Source organism: Manis pentadactyla, chromosome 8 (assembly GCF_030020395.1).
Source record: "Manis pentadactyla isolate mManPen7 chromosome 8, mManPen7.hap1, whole genome shotgun sequence".
NCBI classification, from domain to species: Eukaryota; Metazoa; Chordata; class Mammalia; order Pholidota; family Manidae; genus Manis; species Manis pentadactyla.
The window spans coordinates 92,567,580-92,585,688 of record NC_080026.1 but is presented as its reverse complement, the minus strand read 5'-3'; the positions used below and the strand labels follow the sequence as shown (position 1 = coordinate 92,585,688).

Sequence of the window (18,109 nt, the reverse complement as noted above, 5' to 3'; positions counted from 1 at the left end):
TCTCTTCTGCATAGGCTTTCCCAACTCAGGCCCAAACTGCCCATTCTGTGACTTTTCCAGCCTCCCCAAAGCCTGTACACCACTGGGTACAGGAGTTACGGGAGGCTAGAGAGACCCTGTGTTCTTCCCAAGGCTGGCACCTTCTAGGAAGGGATCTCCAGAGAAGTCCTAAGCCTTCCATGGAACAAATCAGAAGATGCTACTCAGAAAGGATCTTAGGCACCACACAACCAAATGTCCTATTCTGCATAAGGAAACTGAGGGACAGAAAACCAAATAACTAGGTATAAGGCCTTAGCATGATATGGTTCTCATACAGGCCTCTCCAGTAAACTCTTACTCATCTCTCAAAACCCCTATGAAGTCATGTCCCTTGGGACTGCCAAACGGAAACCAGGCCCTCCAGAATAAAACCACTGTAGCCAGTAAACCAACTCCAGAGCTGAGGCCCCATCCCAGCTGCTTCCCCAACACTGTTGTAATTGACATTCTGGGGCACACCTCTCTCCGGTTTGCATTCACCCAGTTTATGTTCTCCGTGGTTTCAAACAGCCTTTAACATAGGTGAGGCATGGCTGGCCATGACTTCCAGAAGTTTCAAGTCCTGCTCAAATGATCAAACAGGTCCGCCAACACTTCCCTTCTCAAAGACAGAAACAACCGTCTGTGCTGCCGTGATGCCAAGGTTGAAGCTGCGCCTTCTGTAGTGCTCACTCTGTGCTTGCTCCTGCTCTAAGCGCGTCACGTGTACTCACTCAATCCTCACAACAAGCCAACGAGGCGGCTGCTATTACTTTCCTGTTTTACAGATGGGGGCTGGGGCACAGAGCTCAGACCACCTTATATTTGTGATGGGACTGATCTTGCTGGCAGGTGTTCTCATCTCACCTCACTGTGTGTCACAGGCTCATTGGGGCATGAAGTGGAGAAGGGGGTAAAACCGGAGACATGAGGCACAGGGAGGTAGGACACTCACACATCCTGAGTGTCTGGTATTTGCTGAGTACAGGACCTGCGCCCTATGACCTCTGCACCAGCCATGCCAAGTGATCCATCATTTCCATAGCACAGAGAGCACTTCATGCCCTACTGGTTGGCACATGCTGTTCCCTTGTCAGGGATGCTCTCTTGCCCTCCCAGGATCAAATCTATCTCCTCCTTTGAGACCTTGATCAAATGATGCCTCCTCTGGAAAGTCCTCATGGTTTGCTATTTCTTTCCTTTTGCTTCTGACTCTCCTTGGATGCCTTTTTGAAAAAATTCGGCACTTTATTTGTGTAGATACCCTCTACATCCCTCCTAAAGGATGAGGACCATGTCTTATTTGAGTTTGTGACCCATTACAAAGTTATCACAGTGCGTGGTACAGAGCAGATGATCAGCATCTTTTTACTGATGAACAAATTCAGGTTTATTGATTCCTAACTTCAGCACCTTTTTATTGAGTGGCAGTACCTCTCCTGGAGAACACAGTAGGACAGATATACACGGAAGGGAATGGCCCATCACCAGCCTCATCACCACCCTCACCATCACTAAACAGTAGTTGAGCTCTCACTATATGCTGGGTGCTGTGCAGGTTGCTGTACATTGATAATTTCATTTAATCGTCATCACTATCAATGGATTAAGTCTTCTCATTATCTTCCTTTTTGCAATAATGCAATGTTCTATATCTGTGCTATCCAATATGATTGCCACAAGCCACACAAGTACTTGAAACATGGTTGGTGTGACCCATGAATTGAATTTTAAATTTTATTTAATTTTGATTAATTTAAATGTAGAGTCACATATAGCTAATGGCGGTCATAATGGACACAGCAGGGTAGATAAAGAAAACCCGAAAGGTTAAATAACTTGCCCAAGAGCCCAGAGCTGTCAAGTGATAAAGGCAGGACTTGTGCACAGGGTTGTCTGGCTTTGAACCCAGACCTCGAACTGTCATGCTTTAACTCATCTCCTTTTATCACTGCCAGATGTAGGTGCAGTGGGGAGGAGCTCAACATCATGACACCAGCCCCAGGGCAGGCTGGTGACCTCCATGGCCACCAGCTGAATCCTCTGACATTCTGTGGAGTATGGCTGACCTGTGTGAGACTCTGGACCTCCCTGGGCCCCCTTTCCTGCTGTGACAGTGGGCACAGGAGAAGATGATCCCACATCCTCCAGCTCTGACTTCCCATAAGCCACAACTTCTTTGCAGGAGGTCTTTGGTCATAGGCTCTGCAGCTGGAGAACGTAAACAGTTTACTCATACTGCATTTCTGTGGCCCAAGCATGGGGAAGATTTAACCTTGCTTGGTCCTGGCACTGACCTCTGCAAATGAGGACCTGAGGCATGTGAGGGCCACTGCTCGGGATAAATGCTACTGCCCACCCACTGCTAGGCCCCTGTCTGACACCCTCACACAGGAGGGCCCAGCGGGCTGGGCAGGGTGCTGGGCTCCCTGTTCCCCAAAGGAGCAAACCCTGAGTGAGGCAGCCCTGCCCCACGGGTGTGGCTCTGTTGACAATGGCCCTGGCAGCACTGGGTCAGTGTCTGGGCTCCCACAGCCTGTTGTGGCTGCTGAAGACAGGGGTGCCAAGAAGACTGTTGTATCCCTGAAAGCCAGAATTCAGGGAGGGGATAACGGTTAGTGGCCAATGAGCACAGGCAGACCACTGCTTCTTGGAGCAGAGGCAGGGCGGGAAATGCAGTCCTTAGAGAGACGCAGTGCCCTGGGGCGTGCAGAAGGGCTACCGAATGTGGGTATCACGTGGCGCTGGATGTGAGGACGCCTGGTTTGGGTCTCTGCTCTGTGCAGAAGCTATGAACTTTTCATGACGGCAATCTGATCATGCCATGGCTCTGCTCGATACCCTTCAGTGGCTCCCACTGCACTTGAGATAAAGACCAAAACCTTTCTGTGGTCCACAAAGCCCTGCATGTTCCCACTCTTGCTGCCCTTCTAAACCTCATCTCATACCCCCGTCTCCCTGCAAGCTCCCTGCTCTGGCCACGCTGCTCTTCCTTCCATTTCTAATTCTTGCCACCCTCCTTCCCACCTCTGCGCTCTTGTACATGCTGTTCCCTTTGCCTGGAATGCCCTCCCTCCCTTTTTGCCTGGTCAATTTCTCAAAGGATCACTTCCTCCAGGAAGCCTTCCTGGACCTCCCTGGCCCTAAGGACTTTTTCTAGTTTTTCATGAAAAACTTTACATTTGCTGATACGATTAATGGAGGTTACCTCCTTCCCTGAACCATAAGTTCCCGAGGATAGAGCAGGGAGAGAGGCCGAGGAGGGCTGTGCTGCAGCGAGGCTGTGAGGTGGGCTGGGGGAGTGGGGAGAGATGAGGCCAGATGGCTGGCTGAGTTGGACTTTGTCATGGAGGCGCTGTCACCTCTGCAGGGTTTCAGGCAGAGGGGCGACAGAAGAATCCTCCTGGCAAGAGGAGAGGACTGCATGGAGCAGAGTCTGAGGCCCCCCAGCTCTGGCGCCTGGGGTGTGAGGCCCATGAGGAGGGGGTGATGGGAGAGGTTGGGAGGGTTCATGACGCCATTGCCAGCAGAAGGCTCCAGGGACTGGTTTCCTCCCTGACGTCAACCTAAAGGTCACGCAGATCCCAGGTTTCCTCTCAGGAGCCATTTAGGGCTCTGAGTTTTGTCCTTCTACCCAGATCCCTTTGGGATCCTGCGACATTCCCAGACTGGAATACCTCACAGGGTAACCAGTCCCCTGAGCTCCCGAGTTACTGTGAGAAGCAGGCTTGCTTAAATTTGTCCTAAACTTACCTCGCTCAAGTTTCAAAGGGGGCCCATCATCTTAGTATTTTGGAGTCAGTGGGGAAGGACATGCACCGTGAGCTGCCACAGTGGGAAGGAGAACTGGGGACGGCTCTGACTCTGCGGGCCCTTTACAGCACATCAGCTAACATGCTGTATTCCCACAGCCCTACAGATGGCTTCCCGGCTTTCCCTCCCCACCCACCCAGACCCCTCTCTGCATGGGGCTAAACTAATGCACTAGAGGTTAAACTAGGCCATTCAACCGACTTCTCACTCTAGCAAACAGATACCATTGCAGGGGCGAGGGGCATGTAAATTACAGGACCTCTTGGCAGCCAGGCTCCCTCAGTGCCACTGACCGTCCCTCCAGCCTCTTCTTCCAGTCCTGTTCCCATCCTTCCAGGAACCTGCCCCTACCCAGCACCTAGGGCTGCAGCCATTCTCCACATGGCATGCTTCACAGCCCAGCCCAGGCATCCAACGGCTCCAGTCAAAGAACTCAGCCCTGCTTGGCTTCCTGCCATCTCCTCCCCATTCCACCATAGGCAGCCCATCAGTAAGGTCTGCCAGTGCCTCCAAAACATATCCCAAGTCTGTCCATTTTCTGCATCCCCTCTGTCACCATCGCCTGTCACCTGGACACCCACAAAAGGCTCTTCTCTCTGCCTCTTCACCTCACCTCTGTAATCCATTCTCTACCAGCCACAAAAAGAATGTAAAATGTACCCCAGGTGTGTGGCTCCCCCTTGAAAGGCCCTCCAGTGGCTTCCTGGTTCACTGAGCATGAAATTTACAAAACCCACAGGCCAGTCTTTTGTGCAAGGTATGCCAAGGGCTGGGTTCCTCTACCTCTCTGAGCTATTCCTTTCCCTCATTCCATTAGGCCACTCTGACCTTCTTTCTCTCCTCAGACACACCAAGCTCATTTCTACCTCAGGACTTTTGCACATGCTGTTTCTGCCAGCCAGAATGCTCACACACCATCCTCTGATTTCATTATTTAATTAGTTTATTTAATAGACACATTTATAGTGCTTTTTTCTATACCAGGCTTAGTTAGTCTAAGCACTTTTCAAGTTCTAAGTCATTTGTTACCTCTTTATATGGCTGGTTCCCTCTTGTCAGTTCAAATGTCCCCTTCTCATGGGGGCCTTCCCTGACCACCATCATACACAGATACAACCTCTGCCCATCCACCAGACCCCACAGAAAATATACCCTTGATTCATTTTGCCATAATAATCAGTTGATATTTTCTTATTTATTTCTTTATATGCTTATTGGCTATCTCTTCCAGACTAGAAGGAGGGCAAGACTTGTCTGTCAGGTTGACCCTTATATCCCTAGGCCTAGTGCAATGCCTGCCCAGTACAATGAACAAATGAAAGGGCCACTTTTCCCAGAGAGACTTCTAAAACCATGCTCTCTAAACTGCACAGCTGGTATGTACGAACTACAGGATATAAGTGGTGAAATGTTTCCTGTGGACAATGCTTGGAGACCTTCTCAGGGGATGGGCTTCTAGAAGGAGGGGGTCAGGTCTTATCCATCGTCATATAAATAAAAATAACAACTGGCACATTTGTAACAAACCGCAATCCATTTTAGAGCTTTCTAAGGACCTTCACATGCATGAAGTCACTGGGCTCTCCCAGTCACTCAGTGAGGCTGTCAAAGCCCCATTTTACTGATGCTGGAGCTGAAGCTCAGAAGTCAGATCCAGGTAGTGTGCATAATAACTCACCCCCATCTCCCAGTGTGGATGTGATACCTTAAAAAGGCCTGTATCCACCTGAATGCCTGGTGCTCTGTGGGGTTCAGTGGAGCTACCTGCATTTGCTGCAGCCAACAGGTAGCTTACAAGTGCTCCTGTTCAAATTTCCCTGGAAGGACTGGTCCTCAGGGCAGTGGCATTTCAGAGGCTTTGGAGGAGAGGCAATGCAGGCAGTCAAAAGAATACTGGGCCGCTGTTCAAAAGAGCTGGGTAACAGCAGCTCAATACTATTTGTTAGGCACCATCTTCTGCTAGGCACTACACTGAATACTTTACATACATCTCCTTAATGCCCATGACAGTGCAATGAGGCAGATGATGTCATTATTCCCATTTCACAGATGAGAAATCCGAGGCTCAGAGAAGTTACCTCACTTGCCCATTGTAACACAGTTGAATCCTGGAACTCGGCCAGAGAACAATCCTGCCACTCATTCGTCCAAGTACTTCTGGAAATGGCTGAGTGACACTGAAAGACCCTCTTGCCTTCTTTGAGTCTTCAACTCTTTCTGTAAAGCCCAGGTTCATGCTAGATCTTGTCCAGGCCTGTCCATCTCTGACAAGAGTGGGGGAGGGACAAAGGCAGGATGCTGGCCACTGCCATGTCCGGTGGCCCTGGAAACCTGCGGAAGGGGTTGCCTGGATGCCCTGAAGCAGGTGCAGACCCTGCCCTGCCAGAGCATGGTGGATAGAGCATCCCAGAGTAACCAATGCACAGACCACAGCCCCCTGTGCAGGCTGGATGACAAAGCTCAGGGCCACATGAAAATTGAGAAGGGCTGGGAGATCTTGGAGCTTCCCAAGACCAGGAAAGTGACTTATCATATCCACAGAGGGATTTTAAGGTGGGCACATGCTATAAGTAACATCCAGTGCCACTTCAGAGATGCTGAAATGAACATCAGATAGGGGATGCCAGGCTGAGTTTCCTTTGGATAATAAAATTTGGTTCCTTTTCTGTATATCTATATCTATTTCTTTTCTTTTTTTTTGCAGAATCTCTGAGCTTGTTGTTCTACAGAAACATGATCATACTGCCTTAAGGGCCCACCCCACAAGGGGGTGGGCATGGAGGGTGGAGAAGGGAGAGTCAAAGCCAATTTCTAACTCCCAAGGTAATTTGCTACCCTCCAGGGGAGCAAGGAAGAGGGTGAGTGAGAAAATGCCCCAGGGAGAGCAGAGGAGATTGAATCTGACTGCATCCCAGAAACAACCGTGTGGTGGCTGGTGGCTTCAGTGGCCAAGCAGTTTTAGGGATATGAGAGCATCTTTCATTCTGTCAGGAAGGGTAGGCTGCCTAATGGACAGATGAATCTGGAACCAGATACCCAGCTTGGCTGGAGCTTGTGGCCTCAGGAGGCATCAGGGACCCATGGCATTGGCCGACACTGGCCACTGGACTGTTTTACATCTCTCTCTGCCTTGACTCAATTTCCATAAAACTCCTGTTCCCCTGTGACCCCAGTAGTGGCTCTGGTGACCCACTTGGGGGACAAGACTGCTGGAAAGAGCCTGGCCAGAGCAGAGACTGCCTCTGTCCCCATTAGGCTGGGCCGGTGAGGGCAAGCTCCTCCTTCCCTCTTAGGGCCTCATTTTCCCCAACTGCAAAGCAAACAGCTTGGACAACACCAGTGGTTTTGCATTCTGCCCCCAGAGCTCTGAGGGGCCTGGAGAGGGCCACCAGGGGGATGCACCTCTTTGGTTTGTTCTACTCTTACATTTATATGATGTATGTGTTGGACTGAATGTAAGATTCCCTTCAAAGAAAGGGTTTGTCACCATCTGGCCCTGCCCCAGGTGACCTCTGATGTCCCTCATTTCTGCAGTCTGGATTGTGGGTCTGGAAGGGGGAGGCATGTGCCCCTCGGTCCCTGCAGGACCAGGAGGGCAGAAACTCCCTCCTCCATACCTGGCAGAGCAGCTGTTTGGATTCAGAATTAGGCCAACATTGCCCCATAGCGTAAAGGCTCCTCTCCTTCTCTAAATGCATCTCTTGCTCCCCTGTTCCTTCCTCAGCTGTGCTGGGGAGCACCTGGCAGATGCCAGTATTATGATTGTGAGGTTTGGAAGCTGAATTCTTCCAAAGTGGAGCACACTTTACAGAGTCAAGTTCTCTCTCATGGTTGGTGGAGAGGAAACCAAGAGCAGGAGTTGGAAATGAACGATCTATATTTACAAAAACAAATTAGGCACCGTGGACTCACAGTCATACATAACCTCAACAAGAAAGGCAACTCGGTCATCTAAAATGCCCCACTGTTAGGAGAAAGGGGCACGTGACTTTAAAATAATGACATAATGGAATTTTAAAAAACAATTTTCATGGACTTGCAGTGTTGCCGCTCAGAATCAGGGCACACTGAGGTCAATGAGTCACCTACCCCCTTCACATCCGCATTCCCGGAGGAAAAAACAGAATATCACCAACTGGTCAGTGCCTCTGAGTGCCAATCAGCAAAGCATTATGCAGCCAGGGGAGATGTTAAGTACTTGGAACTATAACGATGTGGGGACCATCACTCAGAACCGACACCAGCTGTGATCAATGGGTAAGGCCACCTTGGAGCATCAATGACACCACGAAGTCCAGGCTCATGAGCACCAAGGGGGAAGGAAATTCTTCACTCGAGAAGGACTGGCATGAGGTTCAAGGCCTAAAGGGCAATGAAGAGGATGTTCAGGCTGCCAAAGCCCTGGGCCCTGGGAGCCCTGGAGCCGGGGACACAGCTAGGAGAGCCCTCTGTGCCCTCACACAGTCAGGTGTGGGAGCTTACCGCCCGTCTGCCCCAAACATGGTGCCCCAGGAGACCTGGGCTCTGCCACACCCTCCCTGCTGGCCTGTCACCCATACCAGTCTACCCTGTGACAGCTCACATAACTACATGGGGAGCTGGTGTCCACTTATATACCCTCCTCACATGGGGCATTATCCTGAGGCTCCATGCCAGACTGACTGATCACATTTCCTCCCCACTGGGTGGACTAAAGTGGCAGGCGGGCATGGCTGGAACCCTCTGCCCAGGCTCCGCCCTTCTTCCAGCCTCCAGTAGCCTCCCCAGGGCCTCCATGGCATGGAGGAGTCAGCCTGCCAAAGCCGCAGCTCTGTGTGTGCGAGACCAGCCTGCTTCTGCTCCCTTAGCTGCAGCCCCCCACACCCTGGAGACACTCCCGCGATGCCTTTCCTGGCATCCCATCACACACAGCAGATGGCAACGGCTGGAGGGGTGGGAAGAAGTGTCCATCTGAAAATGAGTTTGTGAAGTGAGCTGGAAAGGTCCTGAGCCACCCCTGCTGCCGCTCAGCTACTGGAGGGCCTGACCCTTTGGTAATCCTCTCTCCTCCACCTCCCACGCCCCCACCAACCTCTGCCACACCTCCGTGCCTAGAGCCAGCTCCCCTCTGGGCTGGGGGCCTCCCCTGCTTCTCATCAAGGAGCCCAGTGCAGCTGGGCTACGGGGTCCTTTCGGACCCCTGGGGCTGGTGCCTTACGTACAAAAGCCAGCTGTGCAGGCCACGTCGAGAACATAGTTCTCCACCAGTGTCCATGCCTTGCCAGGGCTCACCTCACAGGGTCTAGGATCCCAGGGGCTGGGGCCCCAGGGCTGCAGCCAGACTGTCCCATGCAGGGCACCCACTTGCCCCGACCTGAGCCCTTAGGATCTACCACAGCCACTGCTTCACCTGGACTGTGAGTTCTCTAAGTCTCCAGAGAACAGGGTATGGCACGGAGCCAGTGCTCAAGAACCATTTGTTGAGTGAGTGAGTGAGTGAAAGGAAGAGACAGAGAGAGAGAGAGGGAGGCTGCATTCTGGCACTGCTCTGGCTTGCTCTGAGAAAGACCACTTGGGTTTAAATAATTCGGGCTCTAGAACATGCTAGCTCTGTGACCTTGGCCACATCCATAACCTCTTTGGGCCTCAGTCTTCTCATATGTAAAATTGAGATATTAATAGTATCTACCATAAAGTAATTATGAGGATTAAATAAAATAATGCAATAAAATGCTCACAACAGAGCCTGGCACACAGTACGCTTGCAGTACACGTGCTGTTGCTCTGGCGGTCCATGTCCTCCAGCTGTGCCTGCTGCCACCTCCCCAGGCACCCATTATGGTTATCGCCAAGTCCTGGCTCCAGGGTGGCGCTCGGGTTGTTACAGGATGTACACTGTACGATGGACATCAGAAGGACATATCTTCTGACGTGTCAGAGTTGGTTTCCAGTCCTAACCCTGCTACTTCCTGAGTCTGTGTGCCTGAGCTTCAGGGTCCTCACCTAGAGAACACGGTAATATAAGTCTTAACCTCAGGGAGATGTTGGGAAGATAAAGTGAGGTGTGCAAAGTGAGCAATCACACTAGCTTCTGTCAGAGGCCATCCAAGCTGCCTGATGTGCAACAGGAATCTTCCAGGGAGTAAATAAAGTGAGAAGCTGGCTGGTTGTGACAGGAGCAGGGGCAGCCAGTGAGGGAGTGAGAAGCTGGGGTGGCTCCAGGAGGAAAAACCAAGGGCTGCTTCCATGTGTTCAGTATGTCCCACCATGCAGTCCCTTCCAAGGGCCAATAGCCCTTCCTGCTTCCCGCCCTTCCCGCCAGAGCAGCCCCCAGTCTTCCTTCAGCATCACTGTGGGACACCTTCCCTCAGGTCCCTGCAGGGTAGAGTAGACAGAGGCTAGGCTGGAGGACACTCCACTGAGTCTTGGGCAGGGAGCCCCTCCACCCTCAGCAGCTCTGCAGCACAGATGGGAGAGGCAGCGAGTCCTGTGGCACAAAGTCTCCAGTCTGGGTGCCTCCAGCAGGCTCTCCAGCAAGATGTGCCCCTGCCCTCTCTGTGACCTGAGCAGTGACAGCAGCCAGCCAGATGTAAGGCCTTTCTTCTCTAAGGCCACAGGATCAGAGCCACCCAGTCTTCCCAGGACAAGCCCTCCTGGGCCCTCAGCACTTCCACGGGGACATCCACATCCCCTGCATCCCCCGCAACCCCAGCTTGTCCAGAACAGGGCTCTGCATCCTTCCTCTCCACCCTGCTCCCTTCAGCTCTGTTCCTGAGGGCACATGCACTGGCATTTGAAGCCTTGGCCTCGAGTTCTGGCTCTGGCTCTTAGCCATAGACCTTGCGCAATCCCTGAACATCTCTGAGCCTTGCTTTCCTTGTCTGTGAACCAGGGATAAGCAGAGCCCTACACAGAGTGCTGGATGGGAATGTAAGCAATGCTGTATTGAAAACCTGAGGTATGGAGCCATCTCTTAATATGAGTACATGCCATGATCATCATTGGTTACTGGGGATCAAGGCTCACCACTGCCCTGACCCCTCCCTTGCCCACACCTAATAGGTGGCCAACTCGTGCCGATTTTACCCCTCTGTAATTTGCTGCTCCCCTTGGCCCCTTCCACGTGCTACTCCATGTCTTCTCTTAGGACGGCCATTGCAGTCCCTTCATGGCTCCTCTCCTTGGCTCTAATTTATCCTCCACACTGTAGCTTCACACAGCTGGGTCAGGTCACCCCCTTTCTGAGGAAACTTCCATGGCATCTTCAGGGCAATGTCCAACCCCCTCCATGGTCTACCTCCCCAGCCCCCGACTTACCTCTCCAGCTTGATCTCTCACTCCATCCTGCCATGTGAGCTTGCAACAGCCTTTCTAGATTATTTCTCTTTTCCCAGAGTTGGGAGAGGAAATAAAGCATGTTCCTTCAGTCTCTACTTTTATCCACCGTTTCCTTTGTTAACAATGTTCTTATATACATTTTCATTTACTGACATCTGACTTGTCTTTCAAGGCTTGCTTCAAAGGCCACTTCTTCCATGAGGCCTTTCTTGGTTCTTCCCTTTGAACATAATCACTCCCTCTCTTGGGTTTTCCAAATGTGATGCTTGGATTCTGTTCAGCATTTACCGAGCCCTGGATGGAAGGGATTGTGTCTGGCTTGCCTTGTATCGCCAGGGTCCTGAGCACAGGGCCTAGAGCAGTCACTAACCCACTGTGGGCCGATGTCACTTGCAGATGTAGCCCCTGGGTAGCCTGGAGCCCTAAAGAGCACACAGCCAGCCCCAGAGTCTGGCCCCTGGTTCCCGGCCTGCCTCTGCAGGGTTGGGGAAGGGGGTGGGGAGCATGTGATACAAATGCATGGAATCATCACAGGAGTGGGGGATCCTCTGGACACCTGGGGAGGAATGGTCTCTTCTTTCTCCTGGTCTCCTCTGCTGGCCTCTCCGAGGCAGGGAGCTGGATGGTGAGGGAGAAAGGAAGATACAGCAGGTGCTGCCATCCCCCTGGCTGCCCTCACCCAGCCAGCCAGCCGCCCCTTGTTCTTTGGAGTTCCTGTAAAGTTCCAGAGTCACCTCCACCCCAACAAACAGCTGCTACAAATGTGGCCTGTTGCCCTCTCAGGACCGAGAGTGAGGCCAGTTGCCTGCCTCTGTATGGCTAGGGGGCATGTACTAGACCTTCCACAAAAACCCCAGCACCCAGTGGTTCCTGCTCTGGCTGTAGCTGGAGGCATGGAATGCAGGGAAGGCAAGTTTTTCTTCATAAATCAGGGTCCCAAGGTCCTTTGACCCTAAGTGTTACCAGTGAGCTCAAGAGCTGACCATCATCTCACTTATAATTAACCCTTCGTCTGGCACAGTCCATAGCCCTCTGTTTATATCCCGCAGCACCCACCACAGCCCACCTTTTACCAGATAACTGAATTGTGGGAAAGTCTAATTCCTCTCCCTTTAGTATCTTTCATTTGTACAGAACACCACACTTGACCAGGCACTTTTGCAATAACCCTGTAAAATCATTATTTATATGTAGGAGATGAGCTAATGGAAACTCAGAGAGGTTAGTAGCTTTTCCAATGCTGAAGAGCCAGGCATAGAGGGCAGGGATTCAGACTGAGGGTTCCTGCCCTGCACAGATGCTGCCACACACCTTTGAGGGCAGGCATGCACCTCACCTATCTGGTATGTCTTGCAGTGCACTGCGTGGTGTCCTGTAAATAGAGGCATCCAGAACATTTTCATAGTGTCAGAATGACTTAGTCCCCAGCAGGCCAGAGAGGAAGTAGGAGTGAGCTGACATCCGTAGCTTCAGCACATTTCCCTGTTGCATTCAGTGGCATGACATGGCATTCTCTTCTAGGACCTCATGTGGCTGGATGCCACTGGGTAAAGGCTGTAACTTCTCCTTATGACTCCATTACCCCAGAACCATTTTCCAGTCAACATCAGATCATCATCATTATGGCAGCTAACAACCTTTTAGAGCCAAGAATGTGTTAGGCCCCATGTTGATCCCAGTAAGGTGGGTGCTATTGTTATCTCCAGTTTACATGAGGTCTGTTGGAACTCAGAGGCCACACTTGTAACTGTGGGGTCAGCCTGCCACAGCCGCAGCCCTGCTTGGGACCATCTTCTTGTAATGGGGGAGTCAGAGTCCTAAGAGCAGATTCTGAACCAGACAAGAGGAGGTATACTAGGTATATAACTTCATTGAACATTCACGTACAACGGCAGAGGGAGAGAACTCAGAAAAGTTAAGGACCTTGCAAGTTTGTCAGCCCTCAATGCCTGGCTGCTGCCCTGTTGTCATGGGGCCAAATGGCTGTTGGAGCACAATTCTGGGGGCGCTCAGAAAAGGCCACCTGCTATGTGAATATACTAGAAACCATCAAATTACATACTTTAAATGTGTATGTGAATTCTATTTCAATAAAGTTATCAAAACAATAAAATGAAACTGGCATACCCACTATCTAGCTTACTAGTTACCAATATAGTCAACCCCCCAGGGATCCCAGTCTCCTGGGTCCCTCCTCCCCCTGGAATTTGATACTTATCACCCCCACGCATTTCTTTATATACCTTTGCTTAGGCAAACAGTCCCTAAAAAATGTGTTGTTTTATATGTTTTTAAATTTATATAAATGAATTATATTATAAATATGTAATTTGCTTTTTTCCCCTCAGTGGGATACAATTCATCCAGGGTACTGCTTGGTCTGAAGGTCAAGTTCATCCATGCTCACTGCATGTATGGTATTTCACTGGTGAAAGTACTACAATTCAATACGCCCACGATGTGTCTCCACTCTGCTGCTGACAAATATTTAGGTTTTCTTTTCCTATTTTCAATAGTACACACAGTGCTGCAGTGAATACCCTTTCCTCTCATACATGTGTGAATGTTTCTATAGGATGTACACAGGAAGGGGGCAACTGTTGGGGCCATGCACACTTTACCAGATACTGCCAAATTATTCTTCAAAGTCGTGCACCTCTCTTTACAAGTGAGGAAATTGAGGCCCAGAGAGAGGAGAGTGACCTGCTCAGAGCCCCTCAGGGACTGGGACTGATTCCCAGTCCAGGGCTCTTCTGGCTGCAGCATACTGCCTTTCCGGAAACTTCCATTTCCTTATTTTTATTTCTCTACAAATCCCAGCGACCACCCGGGCTGGTGTTATCAGAGCTGATCTAGGAGAAACACATTATCAGCGTTGTCCAGGAGGACTGGGGATCTGGAAGTGCTTTGGGGAGGAAATGGGGAAGAAATTAACTTTGGCGAATTCCCCAGGTGGCTCTAAAGTGCAAAGTGGAGGGCCTTGAAAAAAAGGAGCTTCCAGGCGGGTGGGGGCATTCTCACAGCAGGCAGCCGCGGTTCTCTGCAGCCCTTCCCACACTGGCTCCCTGACCTTCCTCCCTACAAGGGCTGGGGCTTCCTTATGTACAGGGGGCCTCCTCAAAGTAGGAGCCAGCCCTCGGTCTGGGGCTAAGCTGGTTGCCTTAAATGGGGCCACAGAGGGCACAGGAAGTGCCTTCATTTGGAGCCCAGTGTCTGAGATTTATTGACTGGCTGTCTGATGTTAAAGCACGGCATCTCCCCTCCTGTTTGGCCATGGCCCCCTTCACCTACCACCTGTTTCAAATGCTGTCACCAGCACACGGGTGTCACCAGGCAGTCTGTTGGACATGTGGAAGGGGTAATGGCAAGCAGGGACATCTGAGGGGCAGCAAGCCACATTATTGTGATAAAGGATTTGGACCTTTATCCTTAGGAGGATGGGAAATGCTAAAATGCCTACTAGCATTACACATTAATTTTAAAAAGAGCATCATGACTTCTGAGTGAAGAAGGGGTTGGAGGAGGCCAGTTAGGGACTGCTGCAGTGGGGAAGGAGAGAGATGGGGGCAGATTGAACAAGAGTAATGGTGGTGTTGATGGAGGGAATCTGTGCAACAGTATCAGTGGGGCTCTTGATGAATGGGAGGCAAGGGAAAAGGCAGCATCCAGGTTGATTCCCAGGTTCCAGCCGAGCTGCTGGGGGTGCGTGGTGATGGCACTATTCCCCAAGAGTGGGGATGTTGTAAAAGGGCCACATCTGAGAGAGAGATGCTGCCTTCAGCCGAGTGCCTTTGGAGGATGGGGGCCTGTGACACATCCAGGTGGAGATGTCAAGGAGGCTGGCTGCCTGGTGTGGTTTGTAGGGGGAAAGGGGGCTTTCTGGCTGGAAACCTGCAAAGGCTCCTCTCGCTATAAGAGTCTCATAACTGAGTTTTGCTGTCAAGCGCTTACAGAATCTAAATCAAATGGTTAATGTTCATGGCCAAGGAGAAACCTTTGCAAGTATATACATCTTGGTCTGTTTTCACTTCTCATTTGAAGACAAATTACTTCTCCTAGTAGGTGGTTTTGCCTGGATTATACATTGAGCACTGAGGAAGGATTATATTAACAGTGTAACTAAATAGTAGAACTAAGCCACAGGCTATGGTAGGAGTAAAGGACACAAGGAGCTGCAGGGCCACTCTAGCTGGCCTGGAGGGGTTAAGAGTCCATCAAGTAGAAACAGAGAACAAACGTATGAGAACAGTATGAGTGGAAGCGCTCAGGTGAGACACTGTTGCATATGGGCAGGGCAGGTGAGCAGTCCGATTGTATGGAAAGAAAAGGAATACCGCAGAGTGGGAGACTGGCCACAGACTAGGCTAGAAAGGCAAAGCAGGTTCATCACTGGGGTGGGGGTGTGTACAAGCACTAGGGCATCATAGAAGGTTTTTGAGCAGAGGAGTAGAGCTGGCAGGACCCAGCAGTTGACGGAGTCCAGTGGCTTGTGGAGAAGGAAGCACCAATGCTGCCCCTATGGGTTGGAGCCTGGGTGTCTGGGAGGTCAGATGGGTTACGAGACAGAACTACAGTCAGGAGGAGGAGGAGGCAGGGATGGGAGAGCAGGCAGTGAAGCTGACACAGCACATAAAAGCCTGTCCCTTGTGCAGAACAGACCAGGGAGAGTCTGAATCAAATAGGAGGGTCTCTACCCAGGCTGGCCCTCAGGGATGTGCTTTAAGGAATAGCCAGGAATGATTCCAAATTAACCCATCAATTATTTGCATGAAAAGCAGAGTTTCTGAGGTACCTGAAAACAGTATTTTGTTAGTTTAAATGTTCTCCTTAAAACAACCATCATCTCTGCAATCCTTTTCTTTATTAGTGGCACCAGGGGAAACTTTGGTCTGAATTCTACCTTTTCTGGGTTAGCGGAATCTGAATGAGGAGAACCACAAAGAATGGGAGGCTGTGGGTCTGCTGTTGCCCAGAGGAGGTGAGAGGGGCCCAGTTTGGGAAGAAGCTGGGACCATAGGCCCTGGCCATGTAAATGCTGTGAAGCTGTTGGTGGCGAAATCTGGCACCAGGGCAAACAGGGCAAGGCTAGACAAAGAGAGGGCTTCAGGACATGTGGGCACCAGCTCTCACCACCTATGGAAGATAACCAAGCCCGGAGAGGCAGTTCCAAACATAAATAGCAGCCCATGGGAAAATAAAGCCCTGTTCATAGACTCACAGACTTTTGTTGCTGGAAGGGACTGCTCTTTCCTCCAAGTCCTCCTCCACATCTTTGCCAGTTATTGGTTGAGAATGTAAATTGGATTGGGCCCTATCCCTGGTCCACAAACCTTCTCTGACATCCCGCCATCTCCTGTGGGGTAACAAAGCCAGGGCACAGGTGTTGCTGGCCTCCACGCCTGCACCATGGCAGACATCATTTAGTGATTGCCACATCTTCTGCTGAGCCTGGATGTAGCCTCAGAATCTCTTCGCACAGCCCTCTAGGCAGCCATGACCAATCAGTCATCCTCAGGATGAAAAATATTTCTCTCCTGGTGAATGGATTGAGCTGGAACTTCTCAGCTTGGCCCTTTGCTATCTTTTTCTACCCTTACTTCCCATTGCTTCTATGGTCCAGCTTCTTTCAACTGCTTGTCTTCCCCAAATATTCTGACTTTCTCTCACTCTGAGTGTGTCTGTGCCAGGGCCCCAGACTGGGATGCCCTCTATGCAGATTGCTCGTGCCTCAGTGTCTGTACTCCCACATTCCATAGTAATAAAGTTGCTTCTGGGTGTATGGCCATCCAGCAAAGACTGCCCGGCTACCCCCTGGACTTGGGGTGACCATGTGACTAAGTGTTGCCACTGGGATATGAGCAGAAGTGATACACGTCAGGGTTTTTTTTCCTTCAAGCTTTGCTCTTAAGGTTTTGGACATATCCACACTAGCCCTTCCCCTTTCTCAATGGCCAGGGGATTATGAGAACAAAGCAGTAGCCAAGGGCCCAGAGGCAGAAGCTGCAAGATGGAGAAGGCAGGGACACCTCGCAGCCCTAACACCCTCCTCAGGCCTGCTAAGGAAGAGCCTGTCCATCTGCCTGGTTGAAGTCCCTGTATTTGCCAGTCTATTGTTATGGTGGCAGCTGACTCTGTACCCTAACTCTGTGCCCTCCCTTCTACTTCCTTGCTCCTTACCACCGACCCCCAGGGTCACCTCCTCAGTGAAGTTTTCCCAGAAGCCCAAGCTCCTCTGATGCCTGAAACTTTGGACGCACCTCTCACCAGCACACTCTAAATCAGAGGAAGGCCATGGCCTCTTCCACTGGCTAGGCTGGAGGCAATGTCTCTCCCCTTCATCCATCCTCTCTACCTGCGCTGGCTGTGCTGCTAGTGCACAAACCTGACTCTTATCATCCCCTTGCCCAAACCTTGGCCTAGTGGTCAGCAGATGACGCTAGCCTACTCTCTCCCTTAGAGCTGAGGACCAGAAGGTGAAGCGACCAGCTCCAGCGGCTCAGCTGGCATGGCCCCGCTGTGTGTGAAACCACACACCAAACTGCCGGCACCGCCAGCCCCACCCAGCCCCAGAGTGGCGGGTCTGAAGTAGCTGCTTCCTTGCTGGCTGGAGCCTATATTGTCCTGATCCTCATTGTTAGCAGAACAGGGACAGGGCCTGGGAGAGTTTCCCTGAGCTTTGTATTCTTCTCAAGTGGCCCAGGAAGTCCCACAGTCTGTGTATCAGTTTCTCAAGGCCTTTCTCCTGTCCCATCAGGCCATATACTTTGCAAATGGCCCACACCTATTCCTCTGAACTTCTGGCTGCTGTGACCCTCCTGAAGCATCCGTCCCAGGCCTGCAGGCCCATTATTCCCTGACAAACAGCACATGCAACCCAGAAGCAGGATGCAGCCGGACCCCAGCCAGCAGATGGCTATTTCGGGACAGGGAGGATCCTGGGAGGATGCCGACGAGGTCA

At 51.2% G+C, this 18,109-nt stretch overlaps 1 protein-coding gene across 1 annotated transcript in view; it reads right to left on the bottom strand.

The window, feature by feature from the left end:
* COL13A1 (collagen type XIII alpha 1 chain) overlaps positions 1-18,109 on the bottom strand; it is a 145,621-nt gene that overhangs the window by 105,935 nt on the left and 21,577 nt on the right. The window contains exon 3 of the mRNA XM_057505377.1: positions 2,102-2,232. Coding sequence (XP_057361360.1) covers positions 2,102-2,232 — 131 coding nt within the window. The remainder of the gene's footprint in view (positions 1-2,101; positions 2,233-18,109) is intronic.